Source organism: Phalangium opilio, unplaced genomic scaffold, assembly GCF_054372755.1.
Source record: "Phalangium opilio isolate 3A_F unplaced genomic scaffold, DU_Popi_V2 ptg000078l_1, whole genome shotgun sequence".
NCBI classification, from domain to species: domain Eukaryota; kingdom Metazoa; phylum Arthropoda; class Arachnida; order Opiliones; family Phalangiidae; genus Phalangium; species Phalangium opilio.
In genome coordinates, this window is record NW_028324186.1 from 4,534,736 (window position 1) to 4,547,737 (window position 13,002).

Here is a 13,002-nt window from a genome sequence, read left to right on the forward strand (position 1 = left end):
AGAATAAGTTTGTGTCTTCCTCACTCAAACACTCTTCGCAGGGCCCCCAGCCGGATTTAGAAAATATTTATAGGAATTATAGGTATTTTTTCATGAAAATATAGGATTTTATAGGACGTTTTTCCAAAATTATAGGATTATATAGAACACTAAAATTTTAATTAATGAAGCGAAATAAACTTTTATTTCAACTATTTTCAACTGGAACATAGAAAACATTATAATAAAACATTTTATAGGAACATAATACGACATTAAAACATTTTATGACTTCCTTAAGTTTCTTTGCTTCTTTTTCTTCCTTTTCCTGTTCCAATCTTGTTTTGCTCTTAATATTAGTTCTTTGGTAATCGGAATTAAGTGTAGCACCTTTTCGTATCCTTTAATAGCATCTTTAATGGTCATGCTTGCATTGATAGTGGCCAGAGATAAGCTTGTTCTGTCAGCAGAAACAATCTTGCCAGATTTTGAAAAACCTCTCTCTGCTTCAGCATTTCCATGTGGTAGAACAAGAGCAGCCTTTACTGCTTTCATAATATTTGGGTATTTTTCAGTATTTAAACTAGATCTTATTTCCCCTATTTTTTGCCAGTATTGATCGATTCTGGAGTTTGTGCTGGTCATCTCTTCATCAAGCTCTTCAAACTTCAGAAGTTTCCATTCTTCAGATAGCGACACACTGAATTTTACTTGGTCATCCAAAGGCAAAGCTTTTGCAACATTGAGAAGGTCGTCAAGGCTTCTGTTTTTCTTCCTTTCTTCCGGTTTTAGAAAACGTAAATGTTTCAAAAGTTTATTGGATATACAGGTTTTTTTAAGGATGTGATCAGCAATGTTTATGTAAAAAGCTTGAGCAGCTAGGAGGAAAAGCTTTTTTTCTTTTTCCTTTAGTGAGGAAATACATTGAGCTACAGCAAGGTTTAAATCCATTTTATCTTTATGGCAAAAGAACTGAATTGTCTTTTTTTACATCAATTTTTTGAAGCTGAAATTTCTTTTCTTCTATTACATTTGGGCGAACTATCTTTGACAAAATCACAATAGCCAAATCCCTAATTTCTTCATACAATAAATGGCCCATAGGTTCTTCTTTTTGGAAGAATTTCATACATCGAGAAAAGGTTTCGCAAGTAGAAATTACCAAATTGATTTCGGCAGTAATTGCTGGTTTCCTCAAAATCTTGCAAATTTCTAAATATTTTTTGTTATTCTTTAATTCTTGATTCTTCGCCAGTTCTTTTAGGAAATATACCTCGAGTGACTTCATTTGTTCGAGCAAGCGTTCTGCTACCGGTCCTAGTGTAAGCCACCGAACCTCAACGTGCTTGATAAATTTTTTGGTAGATATCCCTTCTTTAACTTGTATTTCTTCATAATCTTCTAGCCTCGCAGATGATTTTTTAAACCAGTAAAAGATCAAAATCGCTAATTCAGAAACATCATCACCAATTTGCCCTAAACCTTTTTTTAGAGCATTACTCAGTGTGTGGAGATTGCAACTGCCTATATCCATTAAGTTGGAAGGCCCACGAGATTGAACCACCTCCATATTTATTAGCTGCCAGACCTTCTTGTTCACATTAGGTCCATCACTTCCCAGGGAGACTAGTTTCTTCAGTGGCAAACCATTTTTGTTCAAACTTTGTAAAATGTGTTGAGAAAGGTCTTCGCCCTTAGCATGTCCCATGAGAAAGGTTTCCAAGTGTCTTACTACAATTTCATTTGAAGAATTTGACCAGAACCTAATTTTAAGCATTAGCTCTTTCTTGTTTTGTTTGTTTGTTGTTACATCATATTGAATGCTGAAAAACTGGCTCGATGAATTCTTTAAATCCGATAGCATTTCATCGTGAAAATAGGGTCCAGTTGCATCAGAAATTAAATATGAGATTTTAGAGTGACTTATGTTGAAACCGTCCGGTATGGATCCAGGAAACATAGCTTTAAAAGTATTTGTTATTCCATCACATGAGGCGAATGACCAATTTTGGGCAATAACCTTTAAAGCCCAAATTATTTCCGCTTTTGCTAACTAGTCTTTGTGGCTGACCAAATTTAATGAATACAAGGAACCTTTCCCCTTTGAATCGCTGTCGGATTTAGTTACGTTTAACTCCAATTGATTTTCGAGAGCTTTAATGTTTTCCAAATGTTTCTTTCCAGATGAATGTTGTTTAATCTGAGGAAATCCATGGTTGGAAACCGAGAAGTCGGTCTGACAAAGCTTACAAAAAGCATACTTTTTAGAAGATTTGCTTTCGCAACACCACTCTCCAATTAACGTTTCATTATTATCAAATTTTTTGAGCCATGAGACATTAAAACTAGTTTCGTTTTTAGGCATGATGATGTATGATCAGAATGTCCCTAGCTTTAACTATTGTTCAAAATATAAACATAAGCATAAACGGGGGTCCATTTTATTCTGGAAACATATTGAGCTATATTATATTTGAATCTATTCTGAAATAATAATGCTTACCTAAAAAGTAACAACCCCAATTTGAAACGTCTCATCAATGAAATGCTTCGAAAAAAATTATTCCCGCCTTTTTTGATCTAGCAGACGACAGCTAGTAGATTCCCTAGAGGCCTAGAGTATAGAAGGTTCATAACTTCATGCCTAGAGTGTGGCGCCCCCTGCTACACTTGATCTTGACCGCCCGAAAACAGCAAACGTGATCTAGTCGGCCGTGGCATAGAAAAAGGAACTCTATGACGCATTGGGACGCTTCAAAATGCGCTAATGCGTAATATTATTTACATCCAAAGTAAAAATTTGAAATTTTACACTAAAACATTGTGAATTAACTCACTAAAGTTTAGGTTTGCTAGTTCGGTGGGTTGAAATCGAAGAAATATTTTAAAATATAGGACTTTATAGGACTATGTGCAAAAATATAGGATTTTATAGGACACTTTCAAAATTATAGGATTTTATAGGTATCATAGGACCTCTGGGGCCCTGTACTGGGCGCCTCGTGAATTTTGTACCGAGTTTGCGTCAATTTGATAGAATGTAAAACATATTGCTTTTTTTGGAATCATCGACATGGTAAGACTGATTAATACTCTAAATACAAAAAAACGAAATCACAAAGTGTGACAAATAATAATATAGAACTTAAGTTGAAAGATTAAATTGTTATAATGGCTTGAAAACATTCAATAAAACATGACCCATATTTTTTACCTCTCCGAGTGGCGTATGTCACGGAGAGGTTCTAATTTCGACGTGTCTGTCTGTGTGTGTGTCTGTCTGTTGTTACACCCACGTGACCGCGTTCGCAGTTTGCAAATCGGAGTAAAGGTATTTTCAATTTCCGGACCGCATTTACAGTTCCCGGAAATTGTATTCCACTTCATTGCCTGTCTAACACCACAAGCCCCTGGTCTTTCACACCAGTCTATACGTACTGACTTCTAAACACCACCATCTTCTGGTCTTTTGTCCATCCCACATGGACACCAGTCTGTACTTACTGGCTTCTAACACCACCATCTTCTGGCCTTTGCATTTCTCCATACTACATGGACACCAGTCTGTACACCTGGCTTCTAACACCACCATCATCTGGCCTTTGTTTTTGTCCATCCCACATGGACACCAGTCTGTACACCTGGCTTCTAACACCACCATCTTCTGGTCTTTGTTTTTGTCCATCCCACATGGACACCAGTCTGTACACCTGGCTTCTACTCCATCATCATCCTTAAGGTTAAGACATACGCGGCTATCGGCTAGGGTTACGAGAAACGTCTAGCCTTCCATTGGCGGGGTCTTCCGCCAAGGTTCACGCAATTGCGATGTTCTTATCTACAGATGCGATTCGAATCCTTTATATACTACCTATTTCAGTAATGCGAAGCAACAGGAGGATGCTTCATTTCAAACGTCAATAATAGTCAAGTCTCTCAAGGCTGTTTAATTATTCTTTTTTAAAACGATGTAACGCTCAATAAGGCGAACAACTAACGAAGAAAATAATAAATATTAATTATATTTATTTTAATATTTAAGATAATCTTGTTTCTGAATTCAAAATTAATACGGAAAGAGTTAAAAAGCAGTCTATTTTTTGTCTGTGTGTGTCTGTCCGTTGTCACACTAGTGCGCCGCGTTAGCAGTTCGCTTTGTTTTGATGAGTTAAGAAATCCTACAGAACCTTAATATTCACTTTTTCCATAATATAAAGTGAATATGTGGAAATCTTTTTCGTAGTTACGATGCATTTAGTACTTTTGTAGCTTTAAAGCTCTGTTTCATTTTGATATTCCAAGGATGTTTTTTTAATATTATTATTTGAAATGGCTGTTTATATATTACTTAAGCTATACTACATCTGTATATAGTATAATCCTTGGTTTTGTTATTTAATGAAGAAAGTTAAGGCCTGGATTCTGTCAGGTAAATCAAGTTTGATCCGCAATAGGCTTAGTAAACCAATGAGTAAATAATTTAGACTCTAGGTGGAGTAAACTATGGGTTTTGATTATCGTGTCTGTAATGAAGGGACATTAACGGTTCAGAGTGAGGCGAAAGTTAAATACACGTTTAAATAATCAGATTTAGATTTTGTAATAGAAGAAAGCATCATGGTAGCAATTAGATCAGTGAAAGGGCTAATCGTTATCGGGTTATAGCTTTGAAGTTTTCATTCTTGTTATGGTGCACATTGACTTTCAGTGCGTCGAAAGAGGGGGAGTTGAAGGCTTGGCTGGAGTGTTCTCGCTTCGAGCTTACGGTGTGTGCTCGCACCTTTCTCAGCCCTCTTATTGGTTGAAATACAGTGAACCGGATATTAGGAGGTAAATATAACAAATAAATAAAGAAGGAAAGCGAGAACACCAAAAATGCTTTGCCAAAGCCGCTAGCTTCAACTCCCCCTCTTTCTACCCTCTTTGGAGCGTCTAAGCACGAGTCATTTTTGGTATATTTAACGTTAACACTCATGTTGGCAAACTAAAAATATCGTTGAAGTGAAACGAGACAGTAGTCTTTATACTGAAAACCAGTTGTGAATGTAGCTATGAGAATATAGGGTTAACAGTTGAAGCGTAGACAATTGGGCCTTTTCAAACATATAGAGGTTATATCTCTCCAAAATTTATACACTTCTTTTCCTGCTCTTTCCCATTTACTGATTTCCATGTGTCCAAGACATATCTTTACTGGATGTAAATGTCGTCGGCTTTACTGTATATTCGCTATTCTTGGAATACTGCTTTAATAATTCGTAAATTTTTACATCAAAAAACAGAAATAATTCTATATCTAGGTTAATTACTCGGAGAGGTAATATTTTAGTTTTCCCAACTTGTTTCCTTTAAAATAAAGTAAAATTTTATGAAACAAGATGGCCCATGGGCTGGGCCTTAATAGGAGCCACATCATTATATAGTAATTTGCACATAAATGAAAAGAAAATAATTATAAAGACCAAAAGACAAAAATTCAGAAGTAACCGACCCCAAAAGTACAGAAGTATCCGACCCCTAAAATACAGACGTATCCGACCCCAAAAACAACTAGGGTCCTCCCGCATTCCCGACCTTTAGAGATAAATTAAAGCAAGAAAACTCGCTATTTCTGTCATGACCTCATGGTACAGTGGTAGTGTCTTACAGCTGCGCGAGTGATCCGGGTTCGATTCCCGGTTGCGATGTGGAAAAACTTTAACTAAATAAAATCTCTAACCTAGCTCAGTGAGGTACTATATAGGGGACCGTCCATAAACTACGTCACACTCTTATGTGGGGAGGGGGTTAGTAAGTTTGTGACGGACCGTGACGAGGGGGGAGGGAGGGGTCACATTTGCGTGACGTCACATTTAAAATTAATTTTATTACGAAGTCAGTAAGAGGTCGATTGACCCTTTTGTTATAGAAGAAGAAACACAACGTTTCAAAGTCCACCGTGAGAACGACCTCTACAATAATTTAACAAAATTTTTATTCCATCATCGCTTAAATAATAGAAACTGTAAGCTATGATCACATACTTACTCGTACGTGTAGCCAATTTAAACAGCGCATTTAAAGTAAAGACACCCGATCACTGCAGAACTAGCTACACGTACGCGTAAGGACTGTTAAATGTAGTGTCAGCTTAAACTCTCAAATGTCACTGTTTATCCGCCACTAGCATTAGCAAGGATTTATTTTAAATGGTATCGTTTCTTTCGCACATTTTTAAAACCCAAGCTCGATTAGCCTAAGGTTTTCAAGTGACAATGTCGAAAACCATTAAGTGTGCCCTTTTAACTAAGCTTTATGGAAATATTTTGGAAAGTTATAAAAAGCACATCCAGACAATAAAGTTCTAAAGCTAAATCAGAGGCAAACGATATTTGTAAAAGCTTAAAACGGAAAGGAACTTTGACTTTCAAGTCGGGCAAAATATTTCTGAGTGGAAAAGAAGAATCTCTTTTTAATCAAATTAAATTGGTAAATTAAGACAAATCAATTGGAATCTTAGTCCGTTGGGGGGGGGTTAAAGAAATGTGACGTGGTTTTCAGGGGAGGGGTCTTAGAAAACGTGACAAAGCGTTATCTGGGGGGACGGGGGGTCAGAAAATGCCATTTTTTGCGTGACGTAGTTTATGGACGGTCCCTCATTGAAAGGCGCACTACGGAGACTCGTTTTAAAACACTGTACACCAAGGTTAACGGTAATAGTTAGTATAGGGCGCTGTCGGTTAGCTGTGGCATAGGGGCTACTCACCACCCCTCTATGCATTGGAAAGGCGTTAAATAAGTGGCAAGATGACTTGGTCCAATTAGCTTGCTGAACTAGAACTCTGAAAACTCCGCCTCATACACTATGTTATCGTCTTTATAAACAGTTTAATCCTTGATTATCTAGTTTTTTATACTTATTAGTTTTTTAATTCATAGTCGTCAAGTTAAATTCTAATTCGAGTCAATTTAGTTCATTCTTTATCTTGGTGACTGTTTAGAAGTTTCAACAACGATACAATTACCCCATGGTTTCATATCGAGGAAAAGATAGTTAATTTTAATATCCAATTAACCCATGGTCTTATTTCGAGGCCAAGATAGTTAATTTTAATATCCAATTAACCCATGTTCTCATATCGAGGCCAAGATAGTTAATTTAATCTATACCATTACCCCATGGTCTCCGAGGGGGAAACCACTTTGTGTATTAGGTGTAAGCTTTAGATTGTAGTACAAAATAATATTTGTAATATTTAAGTAATACGAAGTAGTATAATGTATTCCCTGTCATATTATGTATTACTAGGTAATATGCTGGGATTCGTGTAATACAAGGAAATATTTTGTAATACGAAGTAATTTTTGAAAAGATTCATGTATTACGGTGCATTTTTTTGTATTACGGTGTATTATTTTGTAATACTATGTATTTTCTGTAATACGGTGTTGTTTTTTTATAATACAATGTAGTATCGGAAATTTCTCAAGTCTCACGTATTATGGTATATTATTACAAAAAACGGGTGTAATAGGGCAATATTCCAAAATTTTCTTGTATTAGTAAAAAAGATAGACCTTAAATGAAAAAAAATTCTCTTTCGCACTGGTTTTCGCGGTATTTTCGGTTGCGCCGCCAGCATGATTGAGTGGGCTAAAGCGCCGCGTAATAGAGTACGCTTTTCGCGCAGTATGCTATTTTTTGGAGAGAGGTTCTAGTTATAGAAAGCTTACAGGTCAGTTTCTCTTAAAGGGATAGGATCAACGTTTTCCGACTAGTACAAGATGAGGGCAGTTTTAGGTAAAAAAATGTGCCTAAAATTATGTGTGCCAAAAAAAATCGAATTAAAACGTTTAAAATTAAGAAAAGTACGTTAGATATTTTGAAATTCAAACTAGCCGCGAAATACTGCCCAACTTGTTTTTCACACTATGACGTTGTAAATGTCTCTTGATTCATTGGTTGTTTGGAAATAGGAGAATGTAGGGGAACTCAAGTTGAGGATAGTAGGTTTTTTTTTCCGTCGTCTGCTACAGGAGCCAAATAGAAAATGTCATCGTCGACGTCGAGTCGTAGCTCGGAATCCGAAATATCAGACGGGCCTGACTCTGTAGTAGAATCCGATAGTTTAGACTCGGTTGAATCTTTCGAAATTATATAAAAAGGACTTGGTTTGCCCAAGCCTAAAAAACAAAACGATAAGAGTTTTTTCCAGTTGACTGAAGCGCGGATATTTTATTTTTCTATATAATTTTAAAGACAATCCGTATTTTACTACTCTTTAGAATTTAATTCAATCTCCTGATTTTACTGGTAATGGATTTATTTCCTATAAATTAATTGAAATAAAAAATTACTTATCTCAGATTTTTCATGATAAAATTTTACGAAAATGGAATTGTTGTTGAAAAATCTGAGATAAGTAATTTTTTATTTCAATAAATTTATAGGAAATAAATCCATTACCAGTAAAATCAGGAGATTGAATTAAATTCTAAAGAGTAGTAAAATACGGATTGTCTTTAAAATTATATAGAAAAATAAAATATCCGCGCTTCAGTCAACTGGAAAAAACTCTTATCGTTTTGTTTTTTAGGCTTGGGCAAACCAAGTCCTTTTTATATAATATCTGTTCCTTCAGTCTGCATTTGTATTAATCTATTATAAAACAATTTTTTGCCTGAAATGCGAAATTTTTCACTTCTAGGACGAGGTTAAAAATGGTTCTACACTTCTACTAATTCTTATAAGATACGGCTCACAATTCGTTTTAGAACCCGAGCTTTATAGTCAACTTCAAAACCAACATCCTGCCACGATTTTTAAACTATCAAAGCCGTATCTTTTACAGTCCACTTTACGATTGTAATTATCCATGACATTGCGTTCACTGCTCTTGTACGTTTACAGTGAGTGGCACCGTGGCCAGTTATTTTAATTAAAATACCTAGGCCACAGGTCCAGTTTTAAAAAAATCCTTATTTCCAACACTGATCCATCTATCCTTCAAGCTTTTACACCCTTCTTCTTCCATGCTTTTACAATCACCCATTGTATAGACTTACTCAATAGTCTGATTAAGCATGGATTTATAATAGAAGCTTACGCTTCATGGATATTTCACTCACCTTAAAACGCGCACAACATTTATTCCTCGTCTGAAATAATAGTACCAGCCTGGCACGCGCGTTTGTGACGTAGAATTTGAGGCAAATTCAGAGGGGGGTTGAAGTTTTTCACGTGATCGAGCTCTAATTTTGAATAGCGCGCGCGAAAATATTTTTAGAAAAGCGCGCGCGCGCGCGCGCGCACGCGCGCCGAAAGAAAAAGGTTTGCCTCAATGTCTACGTCATCAGCGCCCCCAGTCCCCACCCGCGCGAATTTTTATGACATAAATGTGTTTAAAATCAAAATGCCTTACTGAAGGCTACAGTGAAATATCCATGAAGCGTAAGCTTTTATTTAAAATCCATGGCCTAAGTAAGGCAACTTAAGCCTTGGTCGAAACTAACATCTAAAATATAAATTAAAAAGGTATCTTAAGTATAGAATTTCAACCGAGACACATAATTAAACGAAAATTAGACCCGCCAGAGAAGTTTTTAATAAATATATTGTTATATTTATTGAAAAATATCAAGTTAAAGTTTCAAGGCGGTGAAATGGCAAATTAGCGTCGTCTACTGTAGAGTAATGAACAATTAGCGTCGTCTGCTGTAGAATAATCTTTTGAGGTACTTACATTTTTAATTAAATAAACATACTTAGACTTAATGGATTTTGATAAAACTTGAAAAAGGCACACCTTGAATAGTTACTTGTTAATTTGAAAGTATTCCGAAAAGTAACTTCGCTTTAGTTTTTAAATGATTTGATGTGCTGGAGCACCAAAAACCCCATGTTATTCCTATGGGAAAATCGGCGAAAATCTGTGAATTTTCATTTAACATTACAGGAGGGTGTGGGATCTTATCTAGAAGGGCCTACCGGCCCTCTAGAATATGACTTGATACTCTTTTGTAACGTTAAAGCAAAATTCACATGCTTTTACCTATTTTCCTATGGAGATTAACATGGGGTTTTTCGTAATATTTAACCACCTCTAACTGAAAAACTAGAGCGAAGTTACTTTTCGGAATACTCTTAATTTAACAATTAAGTATTCAGGGTGTGCTTTCGGCTAGTGTAATCAGAATTTTTTTTGTCTAAGTATGTTAATTTTAGTTAATTTGTGAAGTACGGCTCTTGAGTTGAACATCAGGTTAACCTATTAGCGTGCTGATAACCAAATTTCTTCAATTTCCAAGCAGATTGAGAACAAGGGAGGGCTTATTTTTGTGCCTAATAACAAGTTAAGTTGACATTTTCAGTTTGCTTCATTCTGTGGAAGTTGAACCATGGAGCCTGAATCTTAAGAAGATACAGGCTCCATGGTTGAACTTGTTTTTGAGCAGTCGACGCTTGTTTAGTATTTTGCCGAGCTTGAACAACTTTATCTGGATTTTCTTACTAACTATAACACCCATAGAAACAAATACTTTGTTATCAGGTCGAATTTTCGTCTAAAAAAGTAATTCAGGTAAATAATTACAGTTAATAGAGGTTTTTAAAGCGTTTGAAATAAGTTTTTCGACGTTCTTTACGGCCAAAGCTAAGTAAGTCTCTGCAAAGACTGTAATATAGTCTTTATAGTGTCTTTCCTCTTTAAAGAATTCTGTTGTTTGTAGTCTGCTTCCTTTCCTGCTAGAAACATATCCTAAACCTAGATTTTACCGTATGTACACAGTATTTATCGTTGGCGCTTCCAATTTGAAGGATGTTACGTAATTTTTTAAAACTATTTGTTACCAATAGTGGATTGTTTAATCCATAAATATAAGTAGCAGAAGAGAATTTATTTTGCACGGGCAAATTAATAAAACAATGCCGTGCACTTAAGACATAGGATCAACTTTAGTCCCATGTGGTTTCTTATAGTTGGTAGCGCTTTTTTCATGGACTGGAAAAATATTATATAGGCATAACAAAGGTTAGGGTAAAGATTCTATAGGAAGGAAAACTTCTCAGTACCAATGATATTTATATTTATATTTTTTCCTTCGGAATTAATACATAAACCACTCCATTCTAAACGAATTATGCGAAGGAGGGCACACTAAAGCTCGCCCCTTCCAAAATTTTCTTAGTATATAAAATTATGAAATCATCAGTGCTTGCAGTGTATGGGTCATCAGAGCTGTCTCAAAACACGCGGTCAGATCCAAATCTTTCCACATTGTAAACGGTACGTGATTCTCTGGACTTGCCTGCCAACCTTAATAATCTATGACTCGAAAACATATTCTTTTACATGAAGGAGGTTTATTATGACTTGACACCCTCTAGCGCCGGTCACTAAGTGTGATCGGTGTACACGGCGGTACATTTGAAAGTGATTTCGCGTTATCTTAAATCGTTACCCTTGACAGTGCTGAAATTATTACGCGTGATCTATGAACAAGAAGCGCCTACAAATGTTGAGACGAAATTCAAGATTAATATTAAGTAAATATTATACATTTTCCTCGTTAGTTATTCACATCATTGTGCGTTACATCGTTTTAAAGAAAAACAATTACAAATATTGGAAACACTTCTGTAAAATTGAGGTTTGAAGTGCAGCGTATTCCACTTGTTTCCCCTCACAGAAATTTGGTAGTATAAACGGGTTTCGAATAGTAGTTAAACCCTGTACTTTAAGAGAAAAGTAAACAACTACGCCCCCAAAGTAAACAAGTGTCGTGTTAGCGAGCCCACCTCCCCGGGGTAGATATTTTTCCCGACTATAAAACCTTCACTTTTCATCAGTCTGACTCAGTATTCTTCAAATCTCTTAATTATGGAAGACTCTTTTTACGTCACTTTGCCCAGGAATGCGTCTATGGACGATTTCCCCGAGAACAACCAATCATCTTTTAAGGTAAAGTTGCCGCAACCTATTAAACTCTTATCAAACTGGAAGGTTGGTTTGGCTGTAGTGGTTTTACCACCAGTTTGGGATAATGTTACTCAGGGTTATGATAGATTTTTAACCATGGCACCCTCTATCGACGATGATGCTAATTGGTTTACTTACAAGTTAGAAATACCACCAGGTGATTATGAGTGTAAAAGAACGAAAAAAGGTCATACGGTTAAATATTCTTTACATAAAACTTTAATTGATATCCTGCGCGATCAAATAAAACAAAAATATAGAGATTTATTGCGAATGAAGGTGGATCGCCATCCGAATGTCGTTGGTCGAAAATCGGAAGAAAGGTTTCTTTTGATGAATATACACCCGGATGTGCAAGTAAGAATCCCGAAAGGACCTCTCTCTCTCGTGCTAGAGTTTCGAGAGAAAAATTTCGTCTCGGGTCGGTACGTTTCCCGTTTCCCCTTATTGCGTCACGCCAAAACCTTATCCAATTCCTACAAGGATAATTATATCGAAATAAGGTCCAGAAAAAAGGATTTCAAAGCCGTAAATCTACAAAGGACGGGAAGCGTAGACGATGAAGATGACCATCCGATTAATGCACCCAAAACTGTCGATGACGAGCTCAAAGCGATTGATATTAACGTAATACCAATTAGAAACAGAGGTCTTAGGGAAAAAAATGAAGCTCTTAACGATGCAAAAGGTGAGGAAGATCTACCTGATGATCATCCCTCTAATGATCAACCAGCTAAAGAGGGATTGATTCCAGTGACGACGATTTGCCAAGTGATGAAGCCATAAAGCCAAAGATTAATCAATTGACGCATATCATACCCGCGGGTGTTTATCACGATATCGAAGATATTTTAAGAGCTATGAAAAAAACGATTCCCGATGCTTATAGAGAAAAATTTCGATTTTTCGTTAATGAAGACCAAACCGTTACTATTAAGTGCGACAAAGGGTATAGCCTGGCTTTTCCCACTGGTTTTCCGGGTCTTGGTTTAATGTTAGGCTTCGCGAAGAGTCAACTCGGGGTTCAGCTCAAAGATCATACTACCGGAGAATACCCTGCGGATTT

At 36.2% G+C, this 13,002-nt stretch overlaps 1 protein-coding gene across 1 annotated transcript; it reads right to left on the reverse strand.

The window, feature by feature from the left end:
• Positions 1–264: 264 nt before the first annotated feature.
• LOC149655882 (uncharacterized) lies at positions 265–1,222 on the reverse strand. Its single transcript, XM_089845061.1, has one exon. The coding sequence runs from the start codon at positions 928–930 to the stop codon at positions 265–267; it is 666 nt and encodes a 221-aa protein (XP_089701187.1). The 5' UTR covers positions 931–1,222.
• Between the last annotated feature and the right edge of the window lie 11,780 nt (positions 1,223–13,002).